The sequence below is a fragment of the Ziziphus jujuba genome, chromosome 10, assembly GCF_031755915.1.
Source record: "Ziziphus jujuba cultivar Dongzao chromosome 10, ASM3175591v1".
In the NCBI taxonomy this organism is placed as follows: Eukaryota; Viridiplantae; Streptophyta; class Magnoliopsida; order Rosales; family Rhamnaceae; genus Ziziphus; species Ziziphus jujuba.
Genome location: NC_083388.1, coordinates 24872296 through 24899581, shown reverse-complemented (window position 1 = coordinate 24899581; position 27286 = coordinate 24872296). Strand labels below are relative to the sequence as shown.

The 27286-nt window shown below is 34.9% G+C and overlaps 3 protein-coding genes and 1 pseudogene across 3 annotated transcripts; all 4 read left to right on the top strand.

The window, feature by feature from the left end:
- The first annotated feature begins 7312 nt into the window (after window positions 1–7312).
- LOC107435884 (germin-like protein subfamily 1 member 7) lies at window positions 7313–8106 on the top strand (annotated as a pseudogene).
- Window positions 8107–18760: 10654 nt separating this feature from the next.
- Window positions 18761–19758, top strand: LOC125421128 (germin-like protein subfamily 1 member 13). The gene is made up of 2 exons (XM_048468970.2): window positions 18761–18959; window positions 19074–19758. The coding sequence occupies exons 1-2, from the start codon at window positions 18830–18832 to the stop codon at window positions 19634–19636; spliced, it is 693 nt and encodes a 230-aa protein (XP_048324927.1). The 5' UTR covers window positions 18761–18829; the 3' UTR covers window positions 19637–19758.
- A 1617-nt stretch (window positions 19759–21375) lies between these two features.
- On the top strand, window positions 21376–22443 carry LOC125421129 (germin-like protein subfamily 1 member 16). The gene is made up of 2 exons (XM_048468979.2): window positions 21376–21548; window positions 21672–22443. Exons 1-2 carry the CDS (start codon window positions 21419–21421, stop codon window positions 22232–22234), a joined length of 693 nt encoding a protein of 230 aa, XP_048324936.2. The 5' UTR covers window positions 21376–21418; the 3' UTR covers window positions 22235–22443.
- A 2208-nt stretch (window positions 22444–24651) lies between these two features.
- Window positions 24652–25770, top strand: LOC112488782 (germin-like protein subfamily 1 member 13). The gene is made up of 2 exons (XM_048468955.2): window positions 24652–24910; window positions 25035–25770. Exons 1-2 carry the CDS (start codon window positions 24781–24783, stop codon window positions 25595–25597), a joined length of 693 nt encoding a protein of 230 aa, XP_048324912.1. The 5' UTR covers window positions 24652–24780; the 3' UTR covers window positions 25598–25770.
- The last annotated feature ends 1516 nt before the right edge of the window (window positions 25771–27286 follow it).

The following is a 27286-nucleotide window of genomic DNA, read 5'->3' as shown; positions in this document are numbered from 1 at the left end:
TAAATAATATAAATATGGCAAGATACATTTTAAAAACATTAATTTAAAATAAGTGACATAAAATATGAATGAATACATTTTAGAAAAATACTAATTGAAAATAGGTGATAAAACAAATTAAATACATTTAATTTAAATACGATTTTAAAACTTTAGGATTTGAAATTTATATCAGAAAAATAATATTTGACGCACCACACTATATACCAGTGATGTCTTATGATACCCAGCGTGTAACATCCCACATCGGTTGGAGAAGGGCACGAAACGGTCTTTATAAGGCTGTGGATACCTCTCCCTTCAAGACGCGTTTTGACAAAACTTTAAGGCTGGGGGGAGAGAGGGAGTGAACCCTGGGCCAAAGAGGACAATATCTTAATGCGGGTGGTACTGGGCTGTTACAGTGGTATCAGAGCCGGACCCGGATCGATGTGCCATCGAGGACGTTGAGCCCCAAGGGGGGAGGATTGTAACATCCCACATCGGTTGGAGAGGGGCACGAAGCGGTCTTTATAAGGCTGTAGATACCTCTCCCTTCAATATGTGTTTTGACAAAACCTTGAGGCCAGGGCGTAGAGAGGGAGTGAACCCTGGACCAAAGAGGACAACATCTTGATGCGGGTGGTACTGGGCTGTTACACAGCGTCCCGAGCACTGTCCGATGGGAGGTTAATGAGAGAAACTTGCATACGGTCGCTTCGGCGTCCCAACAGCGCTACTGCTTAAACCGTCAACCCAGCCATGGAGGAGGGCGGCTTATGGCCAATATCAAACTTGCCTGCCTTCGGTCCGATGGCAACTCACAGGAGACATTATAACTTGCGCGGTCATCCACATACACAATACAGAATACCAGTACTGTATGAGTGCGTCTAAAATAAATAACCATATTATTTAAAAAATAATAATTTTTCCAAAACTCACCGTGGGAATCATACAATTTTTCAAATTCACAATCCCACATTATTTCTTTAATATCTCCGGTATAAATCCACCAATAATATTATACAAATAACTTTTCCCCAAATCATAAAATCAATCAAATAATATTTCAAGGGCATAATTATATAATTTGAAAGCACTAAACTTAAACCAATATTTTTCTTGAAATATTTAAAATCGAACATGCCCAAAAATAATATTAAAATCCAAATACAATTAATTACATGAAAACACCTTGCTCGCGCATAATAAATTCAACACATAAAACATATTCTTCAAATAGCCAATTAACACAAAATATATATATTTTAACATTCCAAAATAATTTTGAAGGTGGGTCACTCACCTCAAGCATGTGTATCAATCAAGATCCTCTACAGGATCAAATCTACTACCCACACGTGCACCTAAAATATCCACAATACGCAAAACTAATTATTTTAATATTTTAATCGGATAACTCCCAAATGGGTACCCGGGTAGCGACCACAAACGACAACCAAAATTTACGAGTAATATACTAAATTGAAGCTTGTGAAACAAGGATTACGAATCTGGTCTCACTTTCCGGAGATCAAACCCGAGGTGGCCAGAATCTTGTCAGAAAGGTGTCGAGTTTTGGATCCTCGGATCTCATAAACCGCCGCGAGTTGGAGGAAACAGACCTCAAATCTGGGTTCGAGGGGTCAAAACTAGTGGAAAAGGATGGGCGGTGCAACTGGAAACTCGTCGGAAAGTTGATTTCCCGACGAGCCGCCGTGTTCACCGGAACCCATCACCTCCGGCGGCGCATCCGGTGGCCACTGGTCGTGATTTTTGGAGGAAATGCAGATCGGAGGATGGGTGAATGAATGGGACCGGCGGTGAGGCAAACAGAGGCCGGATCAGGGAGAAATCTGGGTTTGAAGCAATCGGAGCCGCTGCCCGAAAAAGTCTCGATCCGGGCGCGTCGGTGGTCGGTTGGCCGTGATTTTTGGCTGACAGGCTGGTTTTCAGGTGGGCATCAAGGTGGGGTTGTGGGTGTACTATTCTGGTGGCCGGAAATGGGTGAACGGGGGCTGGCCGGTCCTTCCCCTTTTTCTCTCTCTTTCTCTCTTCTCCTTCTCCTTCTCTCTCCTCCCTCCCCTTCTCAACCAGTCAAAATGCCCATGGGTGCCATTGTGCACTCACAGGTGGGTCCAATTTTTATGACACATGGTATCATTGTTCACACACATACAGATCCATGAATAGTAAATGCTGTCTCGAAAAAACCTCACAGGTTCGTAACTTTCAAACCACATGTCCAAATTGAGCGTGCCACTAGTTTATGAACTTGTATTGATGAGTACTTCACAACCATATATGAGTTAAAGCTCAACTTTGCACGAACAAAAAGTCAACTCCGGCACCCCTTGGACAATTTGGACCTCAACTTGTTTTACTCATAACTTTCAAACGGTAGCTCCGATTTCAACGTGCTACTAGTCTACAAACTCAGGAAAATACCTACTTTGAAATGGTGCCTTCATCAATGTAAAATTCCATCCAGAACAAAAAGTCAACATTTTGACCCCTTGGTCAACGGTCAAACTCAATCAAAGTGCAACAATTCTGACGTACTTTGGGACGGGATGTTGCATACAAGTTTTAGACAAGTTTCTCCAAAATGCAATGTAACACCCCATCCCAAAGTACATCGAAATTTTTGCACATTGATCGAGGTTGATCGTTGACTGAGATGGTCAAAATTTTGACTTTTTGTTCTGGATGGAATTTTACGTTGATCAGGGCACCATTTCAAAGTACGTATCATTTCAAGTTCGTAGACTAGTAGCACATCAAAATCAGAGCTACCGTTTGAAAGTTATGTGCAAGGCAAGTTGCGGTCCAATATATCCAAAGGTGTCAAGTTTGACTTTTTATCTATGTGGAATTTTGATTTGACTCTTGCATGGTTGTAAATTAATCGTCAATATGAGTCTATAAACTAGTGGCACGCCTAATTTGGACACCCGATTAAAAAGTTATGGACTTGTAAAGTTTTTCTGATACAGTATTATTTTATATTATTTTTAATTAAATGGTGTTATTGTGAAAAATGTGCGCCACTTGTCAAGCCCTCATCCTTTCCCATGAGTACATAGTGGCACCCAAGGGATGGCTTCTTATTGGCTCAAACAGTGTGTGAGCCGTGCGACCAGAGAGAAAGAGAGATAGAGAGAGGGGGCAGGAGGGAGAGAGAAAAGACCACCATCGGTCAACCGCCGTTCACCCATTTTCGACCACCAGAACAGTAAATACGCCACCCCACCTTGACACCCACCTGAAAACCAGCCGGCCAGCCAAAAATCACAGCCAACCGACATCCGATGCACCCAGATCGAGACTTTTTTTCGGCGGCGGTGCCGATTGCTTCAAACCCAGATTTCTCTTCGATCCGGCCTCCGTTTGCATCACCGCTGGTCCCATCCATTTGCCCATCCTCCGATCTACATTTCCTCCAAAAATCATGACCAGTGGCTATCGGACGAGCCACCGGCAATGACGGAGTTCCGGTGACCACGGCGGCTCATCGGGAAATCGACTTTCCGACGAGTTTCCAATTGCACCGCCCATCCTTTCCCACTAATTCTGACCCCCTGAACCCAGATCTGAGGTCGGTTTCCTCCAAGTCACGGCAGTTTGTGAGATCCGAGGATACAAAACCCGACACCTTTCCGATGAGATTCCGGCCACCTCGGGTTCGATCTCTGAAAAGTAAGACCAGATTCATATTCTTTGTTTCACAAGCTTCGATTTGGTATATCACTCGTAAATTTTGGTTGTCGTTTGTATTAGCTCCCCGGATACCCATTTGGGAGTTACCGATTAAAATATTAAAATAATTAGTTTTGTGTATTGTGGATATTTTAGATGCACGTGTGGGTAGTGGAGTTGATCCTTCAGAAGATCTCGATTAATACACGTGCTTAAGGTGAGTGACCCACCTTCAAAATTACTTTGGGATGTTAAAATATATATATATATTTTGTGTTAATTGGTTATTTGAAGAATATGTTTTATGTGTTGAATATTTAGTAAATTTATATTTGGAATTTTGATGCCAAAATTGAATGAATTATAATTATTTGTGCATCAAAAAATATTTTGATTTCAAGGATTTTATAGATATGGGATTTTGTTAATAAATGTTAAATTTTATTGTTGGAATATTGTGTAATTAGAAATGCTTTCATGTGAATTTTAATATTTGAAGAAATTTTCATTTAAGTTTACAATGCCTATTTATGATGGTTTTAATATATGTGTTGTTGCCAAAAATGTATTTGGGATTTTGAAGGAATTATGGTTTAAGGTTTTTAATTAATTATTGTTGAGTTTGATGTTGATTTTATAATGCATAACAAATGCGTTTACATTATTTTAAGAATATATGAATTTCATGTCGTTTTAATAATATTTTTGGCATGATTTGATTTTAAAGATTTCAAGAAAAATATTGGTTTAAGTTATGGTGCTTTCAAAATATATATTTTTGCACTTAAAATATTATATGGTGGATTTTATGGTATGGAAAAAATTATATATTATCGATGGATTTATGCTGGTGATATTAAAGAAAAATGTGGGATTATGAATTTGAAAAATGGTATGATTCCCACGGTGAGTTTTGGAAAAATTGTTATTTTTAAAACAATATGGTTATTTGTTAGACGCACTCATACAGTGCTGGTGTTCTGTACTGTGTATATGGATGAGCGTGCAAGTTATAATGTTTCCCGTGAGTTGCTATCGGACCGATGGCAGGCAAGTTTGATATTGGCCATAAGCCACCCCCCTCCATGGCCAGGTTGACGGTTTAAGCAGCGGTGTTGTAGGTATGCCGAAGTGACCTTATGCAAATTTCTCTCTTTAACCTCCCACTGGACGGTGCTCAGGACGCTGGGTATCGTAGGACATCACTGGTATATAGTGTGATGGGTCAAGTATTATTTTTCTGATATAAATTTGAAATCCTAAAGTTTTAAAGCCGTATTTAAATTAAATGTATTTAATTTGTTTATTTACCTATTTCCAATTAGTATTTTCTAAAATGTATTTATTCATATTTTATGTCACTTATTTTAAATTAATGTTTTTAAAATGTATCTTGGTATATTTTTATTATATAGATTGATTGAATATTTCAAAATGAATTTTATAATATATTTTTACCATTTATTTTACATGATTGTTTGTAATTATTTAAATTATATTTTTAACACTGTTTATTTTAGTTTATTAAATCAAATTTTATGAATTATATATTGAATTTCACTTTTATGTTATATTTCTTTAATGCAAGTATTCTAAATTTATTTTATTATATTTTATTCGTATTTGGATTATTTAATGATTTATTAAATTAATTATTCCTTGATTTTTGGGGCATAAAAAATGGGGTTTTACGAAAATGTTTTAAAAAGGGAACCTTTCCAACGGAGTGAATGATGAGGGTTTTGAGAGAAAATATTATTTTCAATTAATTAGTATTTAATTACTTATTTATTATTAATTAATCAAGTGAACTATGATTATCAATACTATTATAATTGTACAGTAGATAGGGTCACTCACTGAGATGATTAGCATCTCATATTTTTTAAATCCGTTTCCCTAGGTACAAGGATTGGTAGACATTCGTCCGGAGCGAGCTTGACCTTCGTTGCTGTCGTATTTCGAGGAGTTCTCTTTCTTTTCATTTATTTCTATTATAATATTTCTTTCCATCCTTTATTGTATAACTTCCATACTTAATTGTACCCTATGATGCTCTGTATACTGTATTGGATATATTTTATTAAATACTGCATTAGTTCCCTATTTAATTTATGAAAGTGCTGTTTATTGTGGAATTAAATTGTAGTAAAGTGGAGGAATAAGGCGGTATTTATATAGAAATGTGTTTTTAGTGTAGGGAATTTGTGGTAAGTTCAACCCTTAGGGGAGGTTTTGCCGAATTTTCCATTGGAAGGTTCGGTAGGATTTTCCTGGAATCAAGGCTTGTCTAGGGTTCTAGTGAGGGATCTTGGACGAGTCCTGACATGTAAGGTGCAATTTTAAATACCAAATTTAGCATTGGATCCCACAATAATAAAGTAAGTGGATCCCATAACCTTTGTATTATTATTTTATTTTTTGTTGGTAAAAAATGGATCTCATCACCGTTTGATAAAATTTATAATTTTTCATTATCATTTTTTATCATTTGTTACTGGAGTGCAATATTAAAGTTTAACATTCACATTTATATGTACCATTGGAGAACTCATACAATGCCAAATTTTAAAAATGAAGATGCTAGAATAATTAAATCATATTATATACGCTAATTAATTAATATGAAAAAGGAGGGGAAACACAAATTTTCTTCAAAAAAAAAAAGAAAAAAAGAAAAATGTTATTTATCACTGAACACAAGTGTGATTTACGTCTATCACGTAACAATTTTATTGGCCACCTCTGAAGGATTTATTTTCCCATAAAAGATTTTCACTTCATAATAATAATAATAATAATAATAATTAATGTCACCCATTAAATAAATAATTGCCGCATTAGCAATGGTTTCAGTAGGGATGAATAGCTACGAATAAGAACCGTTAAAAAAAATCAGTCAGCAAACACCAAAATATTGTATTGTTGATGAGTGTTTGTAGTTTTATTTTTGGTTATAATTTTGTTAATGAGTGATAAGGTCCAATTAATTAATCAATCTAAGACAATTTGCTTCAATCAATACTTATCAATGCCTAATTTCCCAGCAATTATAGCTTAAATATTTAGATTTATATATGATTTCCAAACACCAAAAAAAAAAAAGGTATTTGTTCAACTGAATTAATCGAAGCCGCGCATAGCAATAATGTTACATAAATATTTAGTCCAAACCTTATACAGTACTGGATATGCATGGCGCTGAGGTAGCCCGTAGCCCAATAAGATTCAACTCCTAGTTAAAGTAACCAAATGACTACAAATATAAATCAAAAGGCAAAGGTAAGGTAAGTGCAAGAAAGAAAGATGATCATTTCTATACGTCAAAGCAAGAATTTGAATGCGGAAGCATAGGGTCAAGAGAAATTAATTAAAAAAAAAAAGAGTAATTATATGTACATGTATGTAGTGGTTGAAGAATTGTTCTACCTTAACTTGATTTAAGAGACTAAATTGATAACCATTGGATAGAGATTTTTCAAGTCTCCTATCTGCTTTAATGAATGCAAAGACTAGTTTACTGATTTCCCCTCTATAAATATCCATGTTTTCCACAAAGATTTCTCATCCCTTAATTCGCATTGTACTACCAAAAACTTAAAACTACGAGTTTTAGATAAGTTTCTCTAGAATGCAAGGTGCTTATCTCCTTTTGTCTTTAGTCATCTTGGCTTTGGCCTCCTCCTTTGCCTCTGCTTCTGACCCCGACCCAGTTCAGGACTTCTGTGTGGCCTTAAACGACACCGAGACCGGTGGTTGAACGTATACAATTTTATATTAATATACATGCATTTAAATTTCTATTACATGGTACTTGTTGAAATGTGTTTGATGATACTATAATTACGAAATTTATTTGCTGCAGTGTTTGTGAATGGAAAGTTCTGCAAGGACCCCAAGGACGTCAATGCTGACGATTTCTTCACTTACGGGTTCGACGTGGTTGGAAACATATAAAAAAAAGTTGGCTCAGCTATAACCGGATTCAATGTCGACAAGATACCAGGACTCAACACTTTGGGTATATCCTTGGCTCGAATCGACTTTGCACCATATGGTCTAAACCCTCCGCACACTCATCCTCGAGCAACCGAAATCCTAGCAGTTTTAGAGGGAACATTGGAGGTTGGTTTTGTAACATCCAACCAACCAGATGGAAGCAAGAAACTCTTTACTAAAATCCTCAACAAAGGAGACGTGTTCGTGTTCCCAGTTGGTCTCATTCATTTCCAGTTCAACAGGGGAGATTGCAATGCTCTTGCTTTTGCTGCTTTGGGCAGCCAAAACCCAGGAGTTATCACTATTGCTAACGCTGTTTTTGGATCAGACCCTCGTATCAATCCTGATGTTCTCAGCAAAGCTTTCCAAGTTGATAAGAATATTATTGACTATCTCCAGAAGCAGTTCTGGGAAGATAATTATTAGACCCTTATTATATAATATGAAGCAACCATGGATTAATACACTATCCTTATGTACTTTTCCATTTAATAAGGTTTGCTATGTGTTGCGGTCATTGTAATGAAAATATAATCTATGAATAAATGTAGAAGGGTCGACCTATGGATGCCTTTTTCTATAATTGTTTTGGCTATTACTATATATATAATATTGTTCTAATTATGTCTTAATCATGAAGTCACGATTTCTCTTTTTTATTTTTTTTTCTTTCTGATTCGCCAAATCCAACTAAACACACTTCGCCACCAAATAGATTGAGAATTTTTTTATTTGAATTTTCAAAGTTAGTTTCGTTAACTAACATTATATATGGTCAGTGATTTTTGGGCTCACATTACCACATAATTACTGTAGTAACGAAAAATTATAGAAATGGATGTTGTTGAGTATTTTACACTTTGCTTTCGATTATTAGATCCGTTGTAGATCCGTTGTAGTTTCATATTGATAGTATTCCTATTTATTCCGATCAACCATCCACCAGAAAAAGATAAAGGCCCTGCTTGACTATTCATGGGGGAAGTACTACTAGAAATTAATTTGGCATATAGAATAAGTTTAAAACTATGTTTCAATTTATGCCCCTGAATTTCAGCTTTCTCTATATAATTACTTTCAGTGACAAAAATATGATAATATTAAAATGTAACAACAAAATTTTTTATTCAATAATTTATGGCATTTTATATAATTCAATGTGAATGAAACGATTATCTAGAATTATACATGTAATTTTACAGTTTACACTATGGCATTTGGTCATTTTGATTGATTCTTGGTAATTGAAATTAATACCCATTTCTTCAAATTTTATATGAATAGTTGGGTCAATATCAAAGTTTTATAGGACAACCCAGAAAGAGCATGAATGGCCCCAGGTCCTCTTAGAGTAAAAATTTGTTCTGATTACTTGTCAAATTCTACTTTCATTATATATATATTTTGCTGCATATATACATATATATATATATATATGCCAATTTTCATTTCAAATTTATTTATCTAGCATTAATAGAAACATCTCCGGCCCATATGATTAGGTTGTTTAGGTAAAGCTCTAACCATGTAATTAATTTATTTGAAGAGATTAATATTATAATTGCAGCCCATCAAGAGAGCTTATAAATATGTTTTATTTAATATAACCAAAATTATGAAACAATCTTTGTTGACTATACTTGAATTGATCAAATCACGCAAAACAGTGATAATTTTCAACTTAAATATAACTCAGCGTTAATTGGCTGAAGAAAATTATGGCACTTTTACAAGGGACTACATGTCAGGACCCGTCCAAAATTCCTCACCGGAACCCTAGACAAGCCCTGATCCCAGGGAAATACCACTGAACCTTCCAACGGAAAATCCGGTAGCACCTCCCCTAAGGGTAGGACTAACCAAAATTTCCTGCGTTGAAAACACACTTCTATATACATTCCCTTATTCCTCCCACGTTACTACAATTTGTTTCCACAAATTTACAGCACTTCAAAGAATAACAACAACCCAGTGCAAATAATAACTACATGTCCAATATAGTATACAGAGCATTATACAAATAAATATGAAATTAATACGATGACAGATAAAGAAGTAATACAAGATGGAGAGGAAAAAGGGAAGAAATACTTCTTGGACTTTCGGCAATGAACTGGGACATCGGGCTCGCCCCGGACGATCAATGTCTCCCAACCTGGACCTAGTGGAACGGAATTTAAAAATATGAGATGCTAATCATCTCAGTGAGTGACCCTATCTACTGAACACTTTGAATATCAATAATATAACAAATGAAGGAATTTAATTAGTACCAACAATTAAATAAATAAATAATAATAACAATTGAAGTAATATTTTCTCTCAAAACCCTCACCATTCACTCTGTTGGAAATGTTCCCCTTTTAAAACATTTTCACAAAACCCGATATTCGTATTTCCTGAAAACCAAGGGATCAATTAATTTAATAAACAATAGATAAATACCCAAATATAAATAAAATGTAATAATTCAAGCATGATAAATAATTTTGAACACTTTGGGGTTTGAAATTTCTATCCGAAAATTTATACTTGACACACCACACCATATACCAGTGATGCCCTCCGATACCCAGCGTCCCGAGCACCTACTGGTGGGAGATTAAAGAGAGAAACTTGCATACGGCACTTCGGCGTCCTGACAGTACCGCTGCTGAAACCGTCATCCCGGCCAAAAAGGGGAGCGGCTATGGCCAATATCAAACTTGTCTGCCCTCGGTCCAATGGCAACTCATGGGAGACATAATAACTTGCGCGCTAACCACATATACACCGGAACACCAATACTGTATGAGTGCATCTAAAATAATTATTCAATTAATTATTACCGTACCGATTTTCCAAAATCACCGTGGGAAATATACAAGTTTTCAAATTTACCATCCCACATATTTTCCTTTAACATACCCGGTACGAAACCATCGATAACAATATAAAAATAATTTTTCTCGTAACACGATGTCCAACAAATAATATTCCGCGGGCATAATTATAAAAGTTAAACCACCAATTAAACAAATAATTTCCTTAAAATATTTAAACCAATTATGCCCAAAATAATATTAAAACCACATATGATTTATTACTGAAAATACCTTGTTCATGCGTAATAAATAAAATTAAATCACAATAAAATAATAATTTTTCCAAAATTATAATTAAATTGCACCACATGAGCAAAATTCCAAATATCAATTAAACACCAATTAAATATAATTAATTGCCCAAAATATTTTTAAAGGTGGGTCACTCACCTAGAGCACACAATTAACCTAAGATCCTCCATGGGATCAATTCCACGACTCACCCGTGCTCCTAGAACACAATTCACACACAGTCAAATAAATTAATATTTTATTTGGGTAAATAATACACGGTACCCGGGGGGTCTAACACAAACGTTAACCAAAATTGACAAATTATATGTCTATGGAAAGCTTGTGAGATGAGGATCACATTACCGACCTCCATTGACCTCAATTTGACCGGCGGTGGTCGGAAAGCTTCGGCCGGTCTTGATCTCCTCGTATCTCACGAACCACTTCGAATTTAAACGATTGGAGACCATAATTGAACTCAGAGGACCCAAAATAGGAGGAAAGGGGTGGCAATTTGAACTGGACTGGCCGGAAACGACGAGAATCGCCGGAAAAATTCAACCCACTGCCGCCAACTTCACCAGCCTGATCTGGGCGAGTCACCGGCCGGCCGGCAGCCAAATTTGTCTGGTGAGCTTTCCGGTGTGTGGTCTTGGATGGTGGCCGGTGCGTGTGGCTTGTGGTGGCCGGAGAAAGATGAACACGGGAGAGAGAGAGAGATGGCCGGTGGAAAGGAAGAAAGAAGGAAAGAAAGAAGAAGAAGAAGAAGAAGGGGAAGGGGCCCGTGGCCCTTTTTTCCAGGTGGGGGAAAAGAAAAAGAAAGAAAAAAGAAAAAAGAAAAGAAATAAAATAAAATAAAATAAAATAATTAAATAATATTATTATATAAATTTTTAAAGGTGGGTCACTCACCTGGAGCACACAATTAACCTAAGATCCTCCATGGGATCAATTCCACGACTCACCCATGCTCCTAGAACACAATTCACACACAGTCAAATAAATTAATATTTTATTTGGGTAAATAATACACGGTACCCGGGGGGTCTAACACAAACGTTAACCAAAATTGACAAATTATATGTCTATGGAAAGCTTGTGAGATGAGGATCACATTACCGACCTCCATTGACCTCAATTCGACCGGCGGTGGTCGGAAAGCTTCGGCCGGTCTTGATCTCCTCGTATCTCACGAACCACTTCGAATTTAAACGATTGGAGACCATAATTGAACTCAGAGGACCCAAAATAGGGGGAAAGGGGTGGCAATTTGAACTGGACTGGCCGGAAACGACGAGAATCGCCGGAAAAATTCAACCCACTGCCGCCAACTTCACCAGCCTGATCTGGGCGAGTCACCGGCCGGCCGGCAGCCAAATTTGTCTGGTGAGCTTTCCGGTGTGTGGACTTGGATGGTGGCCGGTGCGTGTGGCTTGTGGTGGCCGGAGAAAGATGAACACGGGAGAGAGAGAGAGAGAGATGGCCGGTGGAAAGGAAGAAAGAAGGAAAGAAAGAAGAAGAAGAAGAAGAAGGGGAAGGGGCCCGTGGCCCTTTTTTCCAGGTGGGGGAAAAGAAAAAGAAAGAAAAAAGAAAAAAGAAAAGAAATAAAATAAAATAAAATAAAATAATTAAATAATATTATTATATAAAATAACAATAATAAAATAATATGGTACTAAGCATGGTTGACATGTGGCATCTCAACATGGTGACACATGGTCACATTTATTAAGTCACACGTGGCACATTGTTACACGTTTAAAAAAATAATATTAAAATAATACAGTATTTGAAAAATTCTACAGGTCCATAACTTTCAACCCACATGTCCAAATCGGACGTGCCGCTAGTCTACAGACTCGTATCGACGAGTACTTCACAACTATGCATGAGTCAAAGCTCAACTTTGCATGAATAAAAAAGTCAACTCCGGCATCCCTTGGACAGTTTGGACCTCAACTTGTTTTGCTCATAACTTTCAAACCGTAGCTCTGTTTTTGACATGCTACTAGTCTACGAACTCGTGCCAACGTGTACTTTGTAACCGTACCTCAGTCAACTTAGAATTCCATCCAAGTCAAAAAGTCAACTTTTGACCCCTTCGGTCAATGGTCAACGATCAAAGTCAACGGTCAACGGTCAACTTCGGTCAAAGTTGGCAAATTTCCGTTGTACTTTGGGACGGGGTGTTACACTACAAGGGGGCCAAAGTAATAAAACTTAACTTGTAACTAAAACAACCAATTAATGGTTAAAATAAATCTTATATAGATGAAGGGAATGAATGAACTAAAGAGAAACTACAGGTTTATAAAATAAGTAGAATGATGTTGGAAAAGCTCTAATTGAATTTTCAGAAATTCTATGGTGAGGACAGTTTGCATGAGGACCGCAGTATTAGTGACGGTTTTTCATAGTATTAACGATAGTTTCTTAGAAAATCGTCACCAATATTATGAAAAACCGTCACCAATACTGTGGTCCGCATGAGGACCGTCCACACCATAGACGGACTGATTGAATTTTTCAGTTATATATATTGTTCCAATCGGTTTGGCACTTTTTATTATGTCTGAATCAGAAACTCTGTTTATCCTATTTTCTCCTTTTAATTTTATGCGGAAGTTTTGGTTATTTAAAGCTTTTGAAAGATCCATTTGATGTAAAAATTAAGGAAAAAAAAATAGTGGATTACAATACCACCAACCGATCATATCGAGAAGTTACAAAATGGCTTCATGTCTAAGAAATTGTTGACCATGGAGAAAGTATCATCCATTTTCCCTGACCCTTTGACTTGGTCAGTGATTCATAGTACTTTTCTTGGCCTTTACTTCACCAGTAACTTATCTTCTCTGCTTTGAAGCTAATAAACATTAATTGCCATGTTTTATTTAATTTGAATTTAACAGTTTGGATCAAGATTAATTTTAAGTGAAATTAATATGAAACAAAGTTTTTATAATTAGTATGTTATTTTTGTTAATTAATTAATATTGATATATATTGCAACAAAAAAAAAAACAAAATGGCATGATATATGGACCTTTCTGTAATAGAAACTACAGGTTTCTGTGATCGGTGCTCTAAATTATAATATAGCCCAAACCACCCGCATACAATATTGTTCTCTTTGGGCTTGGAGAATTCTCTTACAACCCATCTCTCAAGGTTTTAAAAAGCCTCGTAAGGGGAAGGTATCCACACGCTTATAAGCCATATTTCGTTCACTTTTCCAACCGATGTGGGACTTCACATACATGCAACATAGAAAAAATCAAGGTTTTTACTATGGAGTTTATAGTGTTTTATTTTTATTTTTTTGAAGAAAATTTTGCATAGTAATTCTTATTTTCATTAAGGTATTATTTAGAGTAAATATTAAACACCTCTTTTAACTCCAACAAATATTCCCTTTAACCCGTGACATCCAAGCATAGATTGTAATATAAGAACCAAATGCCTTTATAAAAATATTAAATATGGAATAATGTCCCTACGATTATTTGTTTGCAATTTTCTAGAAATATTAAATAATTGTTTTTTTGACAACATAATGTAACACCCCATTGCAAAGTACAACGGAAGTTTTCCAACTTTGACCGAGGTTGGCCGTTGACCGTTGACTTTGACCGTTGACCGAATGGGTCAAAAATTGAATTTTTGACTCGGATAGAATTCTAGGTTGACTGAGGTACCGTTACGAAGTATACATTGGCACGAGTTCGTAGACTAGTAGCATGTTGAAAAAGGAGCTACGATTTGAAAGATATGAGCAAAACAAGATTTGGGGTCCAAACTATCCAAGGGTGCAGAAGTTGACTTTTTATTTATGGGGAAATGAGCTTTGACTCATACATGGTTGTAAAGTGCTAGTCGATACGAGTCCACAGACTAGCAGCACGCCTAATTTGGACGTCTGGTTAAAAAGTTATGGACGTGCAAAGTTTTAAAATATCGTATTATTTTAATATTATTTTTAAACATGTAACAATGTGCCACGTGTGACTTAATAAATGTGACCATGTGTCACCATGATAAGATACCACATATCAACCATACTTAATACTATATTATTTTATTATTGTTATTTTATATAATAATATTATTTTTAATATTATTTAATTATTTTTTTTCTTTTTATTTCTTTTTCTTTCTTTTTCTTTTCTTTTTTTTCTTTTCCCCCACGTGAGAAAAACACCCAGCCACCCGAATTCCTTCTTCTTCTTCTTCCTCCTTCTTCTTCCTTTCCTTTCCTTTTCTTCCTCTCGAGCCTTTGTCGTTTCTTAAATTCCGGCCACCACCTTGCTACACGCGCCGGCCAGAGAGAAGTGGGGGACGGAGGCGAGCTCGGCCGCAAAATTTTATAGCCACCAGTCGCCAGACACGCCCAGATCGGGCCGAAGAAGCCCGACGGCCGGAAATTTTCTCTCTCCTCTTTTATTGTGTTTTCCGGCCAACCCAGCTCGACCCATACCTCTATCCCACCATTTTCGACCCCTCTGAGTCCATTTCTATGATTAGATTGCCCAAAACCCCCACCATTTGAGAGATCTCTCAAGTTCAAGTTCGGCCGGTACTTCCCGGGCAAATTCCGACCACCACTGACGGAATTGGGATCAATAGAGGCTGGTAATGCGATCCTCATTCCATAAGCTTTGTTTCGGTATATTACTCATCAATTTTGGTTAATATTTGTGTTTAACCCCCGGGTACCGGGTATTATTTACCCGAATAAAATATTATTTTATTTGACTGTGTGTGAATTGTTGTTCTAGGAGCACGTGTGCCTCGTGGAATTGATTCCATGGAGGATCTTAGGTCAATTGCGGGTTCCAAGTGAATGACCCACCTTTAAAACTATTTTGGGGTGATTAATTATGTTTATTTTGTGTTAATTTGATATCTGGAATTATGCTCATGTGGTGGAATTTAAATATAATTATGGAAAAAATATTATTTTATATATATATATATATATATACCCATTGATGCTAAATGAAGGTTTGGGTTATTAAGAAATTCTCAATTATTATTATTGTGATTTAATTGTATTTATTACGCATGAGCAAGGTGTTTTCATTAATTAATTGTATTTGGATTTTAATATTATTTTTGGGCATGATTTGATTTTTAAATATTTCAAGGAAAATATTGGTTTAAGTTGGTGGTTTCAAATTTTATAATTATGCCCATGGAACATTATGTGATTCAATTTATTATATTTCAAAAATATTTATGCCATTGGAAAATTTGGATATTTAAATTGATGGAATTGAGAGTTGATGGATTTGAAATTTATGGAGTATATGCGATGAATTTATGATGATGATTTATAAAGAAATTGTGGAAAATTTACGGGTTTAATTTGATGGAATAAACCCGATGATATTTATGAGAGTTGAGAATTTAAAATAAATATATTGGTTTTATGATTTTTAGATGCACCATACACGTACTGGTGTTATGTGTATATGGATGTGATTAGTGCGCACATAGATGTGATTAGCGCGCAGGTGATTTATGGGGTTGTCCTGTGATTTCCATCGGATGAGGGTAGGCCGCCCCTCCATAGCCGGGACACCTGTTTGCAGCGGCGCGGTGGGACGCCACGCGACCGTATGCCGGTTTCTCTCTTTAACCTCCTGTCTGGCGGTACCTCGGGATGCTGGGTACTGTTGGCGCCACTGGTATATAGTGGGTGCATCAAGTGATTTTCAGAACTTGGTTTTCAAAATAAATATTTTGAAATTGTATTTAAATTAAGAATATATTTAATACTGTTTTTATTATTTATTTAAATGGGGGTTTTAATTTGATTTAATTTTTCCTTTACTTAATTCTTCAAGAAATTGATTCATTTTAATTAAACAATTATTTCAGGAATTGTTTTAGTGTGAGTTTTATTAATATTTCGGTATTAATTATTATGACATGGATTAATTATTTAGTAACTGTTATAAGTTATTTTATTTCAATTTATTCATTATAAATTTTGGATGCTTGATTTATTATATTTTGTTTGATATTTAGTTGACTAATTGATTCCTTGGTTTTCGGGGAATACAAATAATGGGTTTTGCGAAAATGTTTTAAAAGGGAAACCTTTCCAACGGCGTAAATAGTGAGGGTTTTGAGAGAAAATATCATTTTCAATTAATTATTATTTATTTACTTATTTATTCTCAATTAATCAAATGTGCCTTAAGTATTGTTGTTTTATAATTGTACAGTAGATAGGGTCACTCACTGAGATGATTAGCATCTCATATTTTTAAATTCTGTTCCCCTAGGTTCAAGGATTGGGAGACGTTGATCGTCCGGGGCGAGCCCGACGTCTCAGTTCATTGCCGAAAATTCAAGAAGCATTTCCTTCCTTTTTCATCTCCATCTTGTATTGTTTCATTTGACATTGTATTAATTCCACATTTATTTTTATAATGTTCTGTATACTGTATTGGACATTTAGTTGTTATTTATGCACTGATTTGCTGTTATTCATTTGAAGGGCTGCAAATTTGTGGAATTATATTGTAGTAACATGGGAGGAATAAGGGGATGTTTATAGAAGTGTGTTTTCAGTGCAGAAAATTTTTTATTAGTCCTACTACCCTTAGGGGAGGTGCTGCCGAATTTTCTGTTAGAAGGTTCGATGGTGTTTCCCTGGGATCAGGACTTGTCTAGGATTCCAGTGAGAAATTTTGGACGGGTCCTGACAATAACCTATTTAATTAACTTATTCCGATGGGCAAAGGGAGGGCAAAGACAAATTTTCTTTTAACTAACAACCACTCACTATCCACCAAAAAAGATAGGGCCCTACTTGACTATTCATGAAAAAGTACCACTAGAAAATAATTTAAGCATGTAAAAAAGTCTAAAACTATGTTTGAGTTGATGCCCTTGATTTTTAGTTTTCTCTAATTACTTTCAATGACAAAAATATGATAAAAATATAACAGTCAAAACATTTTTCAAATAACTACTGGTATTTTAAATTCAAAATGAGCGAAAGGTACTTAGTAATTTTGATTAGCCTTTTTGGCACTTGGCAATTGAAAGTAACACCAATTTCTTCAAATTTTATATGAAAAGTTTAGTTAGCATCAGATTTTTTTGAGACAACCCAAAAAAAGCATGATTACTTGTCAAATGTCATAAAATTAGAAAAGTTAATCTGTTTGCTGCCAAATTCCATTTTCATTACACATATAGTCTGAGGCTTATGAAATTCCAGTTGAAACTCTGTTTTCCCAATTTTCTTAGTTCCATGCAAGTAATAGTACACCCTGTTTTTCCTGTTTTCTTAGTTCCTTGAAAGTAATAGTACTTTCTTGATGTCATACAGATTAGTTAGAGTAAATCTATATATGTAGGCTTTTCTGCTCATTCCAACAGCCCTGGTCATCCAAAGCCATCGAATTTTGGCAACATAAATACGAAATAAACATTTTAGACTAGTAGAATATTTCTTCATTTCTAGAAGCTTTCATATAATAAATCATGTAACTAGATCAATTTAGGAAAATTAGTACCAAAATTATCAAACAATATATATATATATACATATATTATTTATACTTGATTTGATCAAATCACGCACAACAGTGACAGTTTCAACTTTAAAGAAAAAAAAAAAAATCAGCGTTGACTAGCTATAGAAAATTGTGGAACTTCCAAGTGGAGTCAACCAATTAAATGGTTTAAACAAATCTTATATGGGAAAAGGGTATTAATAAAGAGAAAAAGGATACGTGTAAGACACTGGCAAAAATAAATAAATGAACAAGGCCATTTCCATTCTAGATTTTACTTGTTCTTTTAGTGATTAATAAAGAATGATTCTTCATTGATTATTATAATATTAAATCAAATACCCAGTGGATAAATTTTCAAGTCTTCTTTCTGTTTCATTACTTTCGTATACAAAATATGCAGAGACAAATTCCTGACTCTGGCCTCTATAAATTGGGAACATTTCCCACCAAAATTTCTCATCCCTCTTTTGCGTTAAGAAATTAAGAACATAGTAGAACATCCGTCAGAAAAGCATGCAAGGTGTTCATTTTCTTTTATCTCTTCTGGTTTTGGGTTTGGCATCCTCTTTTGCCTCTGCTTATGACCCAAGCCCTCTGCAGGACTTCTGTGTTGCAGTCAAAGACTCTGAAATTAAATCTGCTTGTATGTTTCTCTCTTGTATTTCTTCACTGACTTTTTATATATATCCTAGATAACCATATACTATACAATAATCATGAACTGATTACAAAAGCACTTTCTTTGTATATGGTGCAGTGTTCGTGAATGGAAAGTTCTGCAAGGATCCGAAGGATGTTACTGCCAATGATTTCTTCTTTTCGGGGCTTGACAAGCCAGGAAACACATCAAACCGTGTTGGTTCAAACGTAACTCAACTCAATGTTGACAAAATACCAGGACTCAACACTTTGGGCATATCCCTGGCACGCATTGACTATGCACCATATGGCCTAAACCCTCCCCATACTCACCCTCGGGGCACCGAAATCCTAGTAGTCGTAGAGGGTACACTGGAGGTTGGTTTTGTCACTTCCAACCAACAAGATGGAAGCAACAAACTCTTCACTAAAATCCTCAACAAGGGAGATGTGTTTGTTTTCCCAATTGGTCTCATTCATTTCCAGTTCAACAGGGGACATACCAATGCAGTCGCCTTCGCTGGTCTCAGCAGCCAAAATGCAGGAGTAATCACCATTGCTAACGCTGTGTTTGATTCAGATCCTCGTATTAATCCTGATGTGCTCACCAAGGCCTTCCAAGTTGACAAGAATATCATTGACTACCTCCAGAAGCAGTTCTGGGTTGACAACAATAATTAGACCCTAATTTATGTTATATGAAGCAGCCAATGAATTCATAAACTATTTATTACTTTATTTAACAGTGTAATAATGATTGATGAATGTGTTTCCCTTGGAATAAGTTTAATTTCTAATAAAACAAATGGTGCTGTATACCATTCTCTAATTACATGTCGTTTTATTTACTTTTTCTTAAGCAGCTCTGTCTCTCTACCCTCCATAATTTAGTTTTCGAAGTTAAAAGTTTCCTTAATCAACATAATATATGGTCAGCACTGGTTTTAGGGGTTAGGGCTCACATGACCACATAACTACTGTAATACCAGCAAATGAATAGCATTGGATGTTGTTGAGTATATTATACTTTGCTGTGGACAATTAGATACTCTGTAGCCTCATACTGATCATATTCCAATTAATTCCGAACGACTAATCACTATCCACCAGAAAAGATAGAGGCCTTACTTAACTATTCATAGGGAAGTACTGCTACAAAATTATTTTAGCATATAAAAATGCTAAGACTATGTTCCTGTTGATTCCCTTGATTTTTAATTGTCTCTAATTACTTTCAGTGACAAAAATATGATAAAAATATAACAATCAATTTTTTTTTTCAAATAACTAGTGGTATTTTAAATTCAGTATGAACTAAAGGTGCTTCGTAATTTTGATTAGCCTTTTTGGTACTTGGCAATTGAAATTAATACCAATTTCTTCAAATTTTATGCGAAATGTTTAGTCAGTACGAAAGTTTTATAGGACAGCCCAAAAAAAGCATAATTACTTGTCAAATGTCCTCAAAATTAAAAAGTTAATCTGATTGCTGTCAAATTCCATTTTCATTACATGTATAGTCTGAGGCTTAAACCAATTTTCTTTTCAATTTATTTATTAAAAAAATTATAAGAAATTCCAATTGAAACTCTGTTTTTCCAATTTTTGCAACTAATAGTACTTTCAAATTGATATATACTGATTAATTGGAGTAAATCCAACAAACCCTTGACATCTAAAGCCATGAATTTTTGAAGCATAAAAATCGAATGAAACATTTTAGACTAGTAGAATTTTTCTTCATTTCTAGAAGCTTAAACATAATAAATCATGTTAATAAATTAATTTAGGAAAATTAAGACCCAATCAAAGGCATCTAAAATTTATCTAGCATTTTTAAGAAACCTCTCAGCGCCGGCCTCAAAAGATTAGGTTGTTTAGTTATGCTTTAACTAGCCATGTAATAAATTCATTTGAAACAATGATTACAATTGCTGTCCATCAAGAGTTTCTAAATATATTTTATTTAATGCCAAGTCAAACAATATATATATTAATATATTGAATTGATCAAATCACGCACAACAGTGAGTTTTCAACTTAAAAAAAATCAGTGTTGATTAGCTAAAGTAAATTATGGAACTTCCAAGTGGAATAAACCAATTAAATGGTTTAAACAAATCTAATATGGGAAAAAGGGCATTAATAAAGAGAAAAAGGATACCTGTAAGACACTAGGATAAATAAAATAAAATAAAATAAGACCATTTCCATTTTAAATTTTACTTGTTCTTTTGGTGATTAATAAAGAATGATTCTTCATCGATTATTATACTATTAAATCAATACCCAGTGGATAAATTTTCAAGTCTCCTTTCTGTTTCCTTACTTTCTTATACAAAACATGCGGAGACTAGTTCCTGACTTTGGCCTCTATAAATAGGGAATATTGCCCACCAAGATTTCTCATCCCTCTTTTGCATTAAGAAATTAAGAACATAGGAGATTATCCATCAGACAAGCATGCAAGGCGTTCATCTCCTTTTATCTCTTCTTGTTTTGGGTTTGGCATCTTCTTTTGCCTCTGCTTACGACCCAAGCCCTCTGCAGGACTTCTGTGTTGCAGTCAAAGACTCTGAAATTAAATCTGCTTGTATGTTTACTTTCTATTTTCCTTTCTTGTATTTCATCACTGACTTTTTATATCCTAGATAACCATCTACTATACAATATTTCTGAACTGATTACAAAAGTGCTTTCTTTATATATGGTGCAGTGTTCGTGAATGGAAAGTTCTGCAAGGACCCAAAGTATGTCACTGCCAATGATTTCTTCTTTTCGGGGCTTGACAAGCCAGGAAACACATCAAACCGAGTCGGCTCAAATGTAACTCAACTCAATGTTGATAAAATACCAGGACTCAACACTTTGGGCATATCCCTGGCTCGCATTGACTACGCACCACATGGCCTAAACCCTCCCCATACTCACCCTCGGGGCACCGAAATCCTAGTAGTCGTAGAGGGTACTCTGGAGGTTGGTTTTGTCACTTCCAACCAACAAGATGGAAGCAACAAACTCTTCACTAAAATCCTCAACAAGGGAGATGTGTTTGTTTTCCCAATTGGTCTCATTCATTTCCAGTTCAACAGGGGACATACCAATGCAGTCGCCTTCGCTGGTCTCAGCAGCCAAAATGCAGGAGTAATCACCATTGCTAACGCTGTGTTTGATTCAGATCCTCGTATTAATCCTGATGTGCTCACCAAGGCCTTCCAAGTTGACAAGAATGTCATTGACTACCTCCAGAAGCAGTTCTGGGTTGACAACAATAATTAGACCCTAATTTATATAATATGAAGCAGCCAATGAATTTATAATCTAGATGTAAACTTTTACATTTTAATAACGATTGCTATATTTGTTTCCCTATTGCTGGATTCAGATTCATTTATAAAATAAGTAGAATGTTGTTGTAAAATCTCTAATCGAACTTTTCGGTTATATATATTGTTCCAATTGGTTTAGCACTTTTGTTTATCTCTGAATCAGAAACTCTGTTTTATCCTGTTTTTCTCCGTTTAATTTATGTGGAAGTTTTGGTTACTTGAAGCTTTTGAAAAATCCATTTGATGTAAAAATTAAATAAATAAATAGTGGATTGCAATGCCATCAACCCGTCATATCGAGAAGTTTCAAAATGGCTTCATGCTTGAGAAATTGTTGACCATTTTATCTGGTCCTTTGACTTGGTCAGTGATTCGTAGTACTTTTCTTGGCCTTTACTTCACCAGTAACTTATCTGCTCTGTTTTTAAGCTAATAAACATCAACTGTCATGATTTAATTAATTTGAACTTAAAAGTTTGGATCAAGATTAATTTTCAGTGAAATTAATATGAAACAAAGTTTTTTTATAATTAGTATGTTATTTTTGTTAATTAATTAATATTGATATATATTGCCCAAAAAAAAAAAAAAACAAAAAACAAAGCATTATATATGGATCTTTTTGTTTCTTTTATTGTCAATTAATAGAACCTACAGGTGCTCTAAATTATAAAATATTGCTTTGAAAATTATATACGTGCAACATAGGAAAAATCAAGGTTTTTTCTATGGAGTTGATAGTGTTATTATTTTTATTTTTTAGAAGAAAGTTTTACATAGTAATTCTAATTTTCATAAAGGTATTATTTAGAGTAAATATTAAACATCTCTTTGAACTCCAACAGATATTCCCTTTATCCCGTGACGTCCAATCATAGATTGTAGTATAAGAACCAATGTCTTTATAAAGATATTACGTATGGAATAATGACTCTACAATTATTTATTTGTAATTTTCTAGAAATATTATAAAATTTAATTAATTTTTTTTTTTTTTTGACAACATAAGCTATTTAATTAACATATTCCGATGTGCAAAGGGAGGGCAAAGACAAATTTTCCTTTAACTAACAACCAATCACTATCCACCAGAAAAAGATAGATGCCCTACTTGACTATTCACGAAAAAGTACTGCTAGAAAATAATTTTAGCATGTAAAAAAGTTAGACTATGTTCCAGTTGATGCCCTTGATTTTTAGTTCTCTCTAATTACTTTCAATGACAATCAAAACTTTTTTTCCAAATAACTACTGGCATTTTAAATTCAATATGAGCGAAAGGTACTTAGTAATTTTGATTCTCCTTTTTGGCACTTGGCAATTGAAACTAATACCAATTTCTTCAAATTTTATATGAAAAGTTTCGTTAGCTCCAAAGTTTTTTAGGACAGCCCAAAAAAAAAGCATGATTACTTGTCAGGTGTCCTAAAATTAGAAAAGTTAATCTGTTTGCTGCAAAATTCCATTTTCATTACATGTATAGTCGGAGGCTTATGATATTCCAATTGAAACTCTGTTTTCCCAATTTTCTTAGTTCCATGCAATTAATAGTACACTCCTCTGTTTTACCTGTTTTCTTCGTTCCTTGCAACTAATAGTACTTTCTGGATATCATACAGATTAGTTAATCTATAAATGTAAGCTTTTGTGCTCATTCCAGCAACCCTTGTCACCCAAAGCAATCAAATTTTTGTAACATAAATATCGAAATAAACATTTTAGACCAGTAGAATTTTTCTTCATTTCTAGAAGCTTTAATATAATAAATCATGTTACTAGATTAATCTAGGAAAATTAAGACACAATCGAAGGCATCTAAATTTTATCTAGCATTTTTAAGAAACCTCTCTGCGCCGGCCTCAAAAGATTACGTTGTTTAGTTAGGCTCTAACTAGCCATGTAATAAATTCATTTGAAACAACGATCGCAATTTCTGTCCATCAAGATTTTATAAATATGTTTTATTTAGTACCAAAATTATCAAACAATATATATATATATTTATATTATTTATACTTGAATTGATCAAATCACGCACAACAGTGACAGTTTTCAACTTTAAAAAAAAAAAAAAAAAAAAAAAAAAGTCAGCCTTGATTAGCTAAAGAAAATTATGGAACTTCCAAGTGGAGTCAACCAATTAAATGGTTTAAACAAATCTTATATGGGAAAAGGGCACTAATAAAGAGAAAAAGGATACGTGTAAGACACTAGGAAAAAATAAATAAATAAATAAGACCATTTCCATTTTAAAGTTTACTTGTTCTTTTACTCATAATAAAGAATGATTCTTCATTGATTATTATACTATTAAATCAAATACCAGTGGATAAATTTTCAAGTCTCCTTTCTGTTTCATTACTTTCGTATACAAAATATGCAGAGACAAGTTCCTGACTCCGGCCTCTATAAATAGGAAATATTTCCCACCAAGATTTCTCATCCCTCTTTTGCATTAAGAAATTGAGAACATAGCTGATTATCCATCAGACAAGCATGCAAGGCGTTCATCTCCTTTTATCTCTTCTTGTTTTGGGTTTGGCATCCTCTTTTGCCTCTGCTTACGACCCAAGCCCTCTGCAGGACTTCTGTGTTGCAGTCAAAGACTCTGAAATTAAATCTGCTTGTATGTTTACCTTTTTATTTTCCTTTCTTGTATTTCTTCACTGACTTTTTATATCTTAGATGACCATATACTATACAATATTTCTGAACTGATTACAAAAGTAGTTTCTTTATATATGGTGCAGTGTTCGTGAATGGAAAGTTCTGCAAGGACCCGAAGTATGTCACTGCCAATGATTTCTTCTTTTCGGGGCTTGACAAGCCAGGAAACACATCAAACCGGGTCGGCTCAAATGTAACTCAACTCAATGTTGATAAAATACCAGGACTCAACACTTTGGGCATATCCCTGGCTCGCATTGACTATGCACCATATGGCCTAAACCCTCCCCATACTCACCCTCGGGGCACCGAAATCCTAGTAGTCGTAGAAGGTACTCTGGAGGTTGGTTTTGTCACTTCTAACCAACAAGATGGAAGCAACAAACTCTTCACTAAAATCCTCAACAAGGGAGATGTGTTTGTTTTCCCAGTTGGTCTCATTCATTTCCAGTTCAACAGGGGATATACCAATGCAGTCGCCTTCGCTGGTCTCAGCAGCCAAAATGCAGGAGTAATCACCATTGCTAACGCTGTGTTTGATTCAGATCCTCGTATTAATCCTGATGTGCTTACCAAGGCCTTCCAAGTTGACAAGAATATCATTGACTACCTCCAGAAGCAGTTCTGGGTTGACAACAATAATTAGACCCTAATTTATATTATATGAAACAGCCAATGAATTCATAATCTATATGTAAACTTTTATATTTTAATAAGGATTCGTATATTTTGTTTCCCTATTGTTGGAACATGTTATACTTTTACATTTTAATAAAGATTGCTATATCTGTCTCCCTATTGCTGGATTCAGATTCATTTATAAAATAAATAGAATGTTGTTGTAAAATCACTAATTGAACTTTTTTTAGTTCCAATTTGTTTAGCACTTTTGTTTGTCTTTGGATCAGAAACTCTGTTTTATCTTCTGTCTCTCTCTTTATTTTTTTTTTATTTTTTTTATTTTTTTGATATAAAAATTTCCATCACTTGAAGCTTTTGAAAACTTTATTTGACGTAAAAATTAAAAATAGCTAGGATTACAATGCCACCACTCCATCATATTTAGAAGTTTCAACTCAAGCTTGAGATATTGTTGGCCAGGGAAAAAAATATATATTCTCATAAATTTGACAGTGTAACGGATACTTATGCATAAATAATTAAAAACCAATAGAAAGAGATTGTAGAACAGGAAAAAAAATTACCTTTCTTCATTTTTTATTCAGCAGAGTGTATTTTTTTATTCGATGCACGTAAAGATATTAAGGCGGGGAAGCAACTTAAAATAAATAAATAAATAAAAAGATGTTATAGAACTCTTACATAAAAACACTCAGAAACAGGGTATTAGCCACGATTAAAATATCTTTTGTTGCTAAATACAAGTTAAGACAAGTCTCTCTAAAATGCAAGGTGCTCATCTCCTTTTGTCTTTTGTCATCTTGGCTTTGGCTTCTTCCTTTGCCTCTGCCTCTGATCCCGACCCTGTTCAGGACTTCTGTGTGGCATTAAATGACACCAAAACCCGTGGTTGTACATATAAAATATTATATTAATATGCATGCATTTAAATTTCTATTATATGGTACTCGTTAAATGTGTTTGATACTAATTACAAAAATCTATGTGATGCAGTGTTTGTTAATGGAAAGTTCTGCAAGAACCCAAAGGACGTCAGTGCTGATGATTTCTTTATTTTCGGGTTGACAAGGTTGGAAACATATTAAACCCACTTGGCTCAGCTGTAAACACAGCCAACGTCGACTAGATACCAGGACTCAACACTTTGGGTATATCTCTCGGATCAATTATGCACCATATGGTCTAAACGCTCCATACACACACACCCTGACGCAACTGAAATCCTTTTAGTGGTAGTGGGAACACTAGAGGTTGGTTTTGTCACATCCAACCGAGGTGAAAATTGACTCTTCGCTAAAATCCTCCACAAAGGAGATGTGATTGTATTCTCAGTCGGTCTCATTCATTTTAAGTCCAACAGGAGAGATTACAACGCTGTTGCATTTGCTGCTCTTAGCAGCCAAAACCCAGGAGTTTTATGGTCAGTGGCTTTAGGGCTCAACTTACCACATAATTACTGCTGTAGCAGAAGATGAAAGAAACGTGCGTTGTTGAGTATTTTACACTTTGCTTTGGACTATTCCTCCGGTGTCTCATTCTGATTGTATTCCAATTTATTCCGAACAACTATCCACCAGAAAAGATAAAGGCCCTGCTTGACTATTCATGGGGGAAGTACTACTAGAAATTAGCTTACCATATATATATATATATATATATATGCCTCTGAATTTCAGTTCAGTAAATTACTTTC

Excerpts from the sequence above, each read along its gene's own strand:
- LOC125421128 (XM_048468970.2), top strand. The coding sequence starts at position 18,830 with ATGCAAGGTGTTCATTTTCTTTTATCTCTTCTGGTTTTGGGTTTGGCA. Across the intron at positions 18,960-19,073 it reads CTCTGAAATTAAATCTGCTT|TGTTCGTGAATGGAAAGTTC; the intron begins GTATGTTTCTCT and ends TATATGGTGCAG.
- LOC125421129 (XM_048468979.2), top strand. The coding sequence starts at position 21,419 with ATGCAAGGCGTTCATCTCCTTTTATCTCTTCTTGTTTTGGGTTTGGCA. Across the intron at positions 21,549-21,671 it reads CTCTGAAATTAAATCTGCTT|TGTTCGTGAATGGAAAGTTC; the intron begins GTATGTTTACTT and ends TATATGGTGCAG.
- LOC112488782 (XM_048468955.2), top strand. The coding sequence starts at position 24,781 with ATGCAAGGCGTTCATCTCCTTTTATCTCTTCTTGTTTTGGGTTTGGCA. Across the intron at positions 24,911-25,034 it reads CTCTGAAATTAAATCTGCTT|TGTTCGTGAATGGAAAGTTC; the intron begins GTATGTTTACCT and ends TATATGGTGCAG.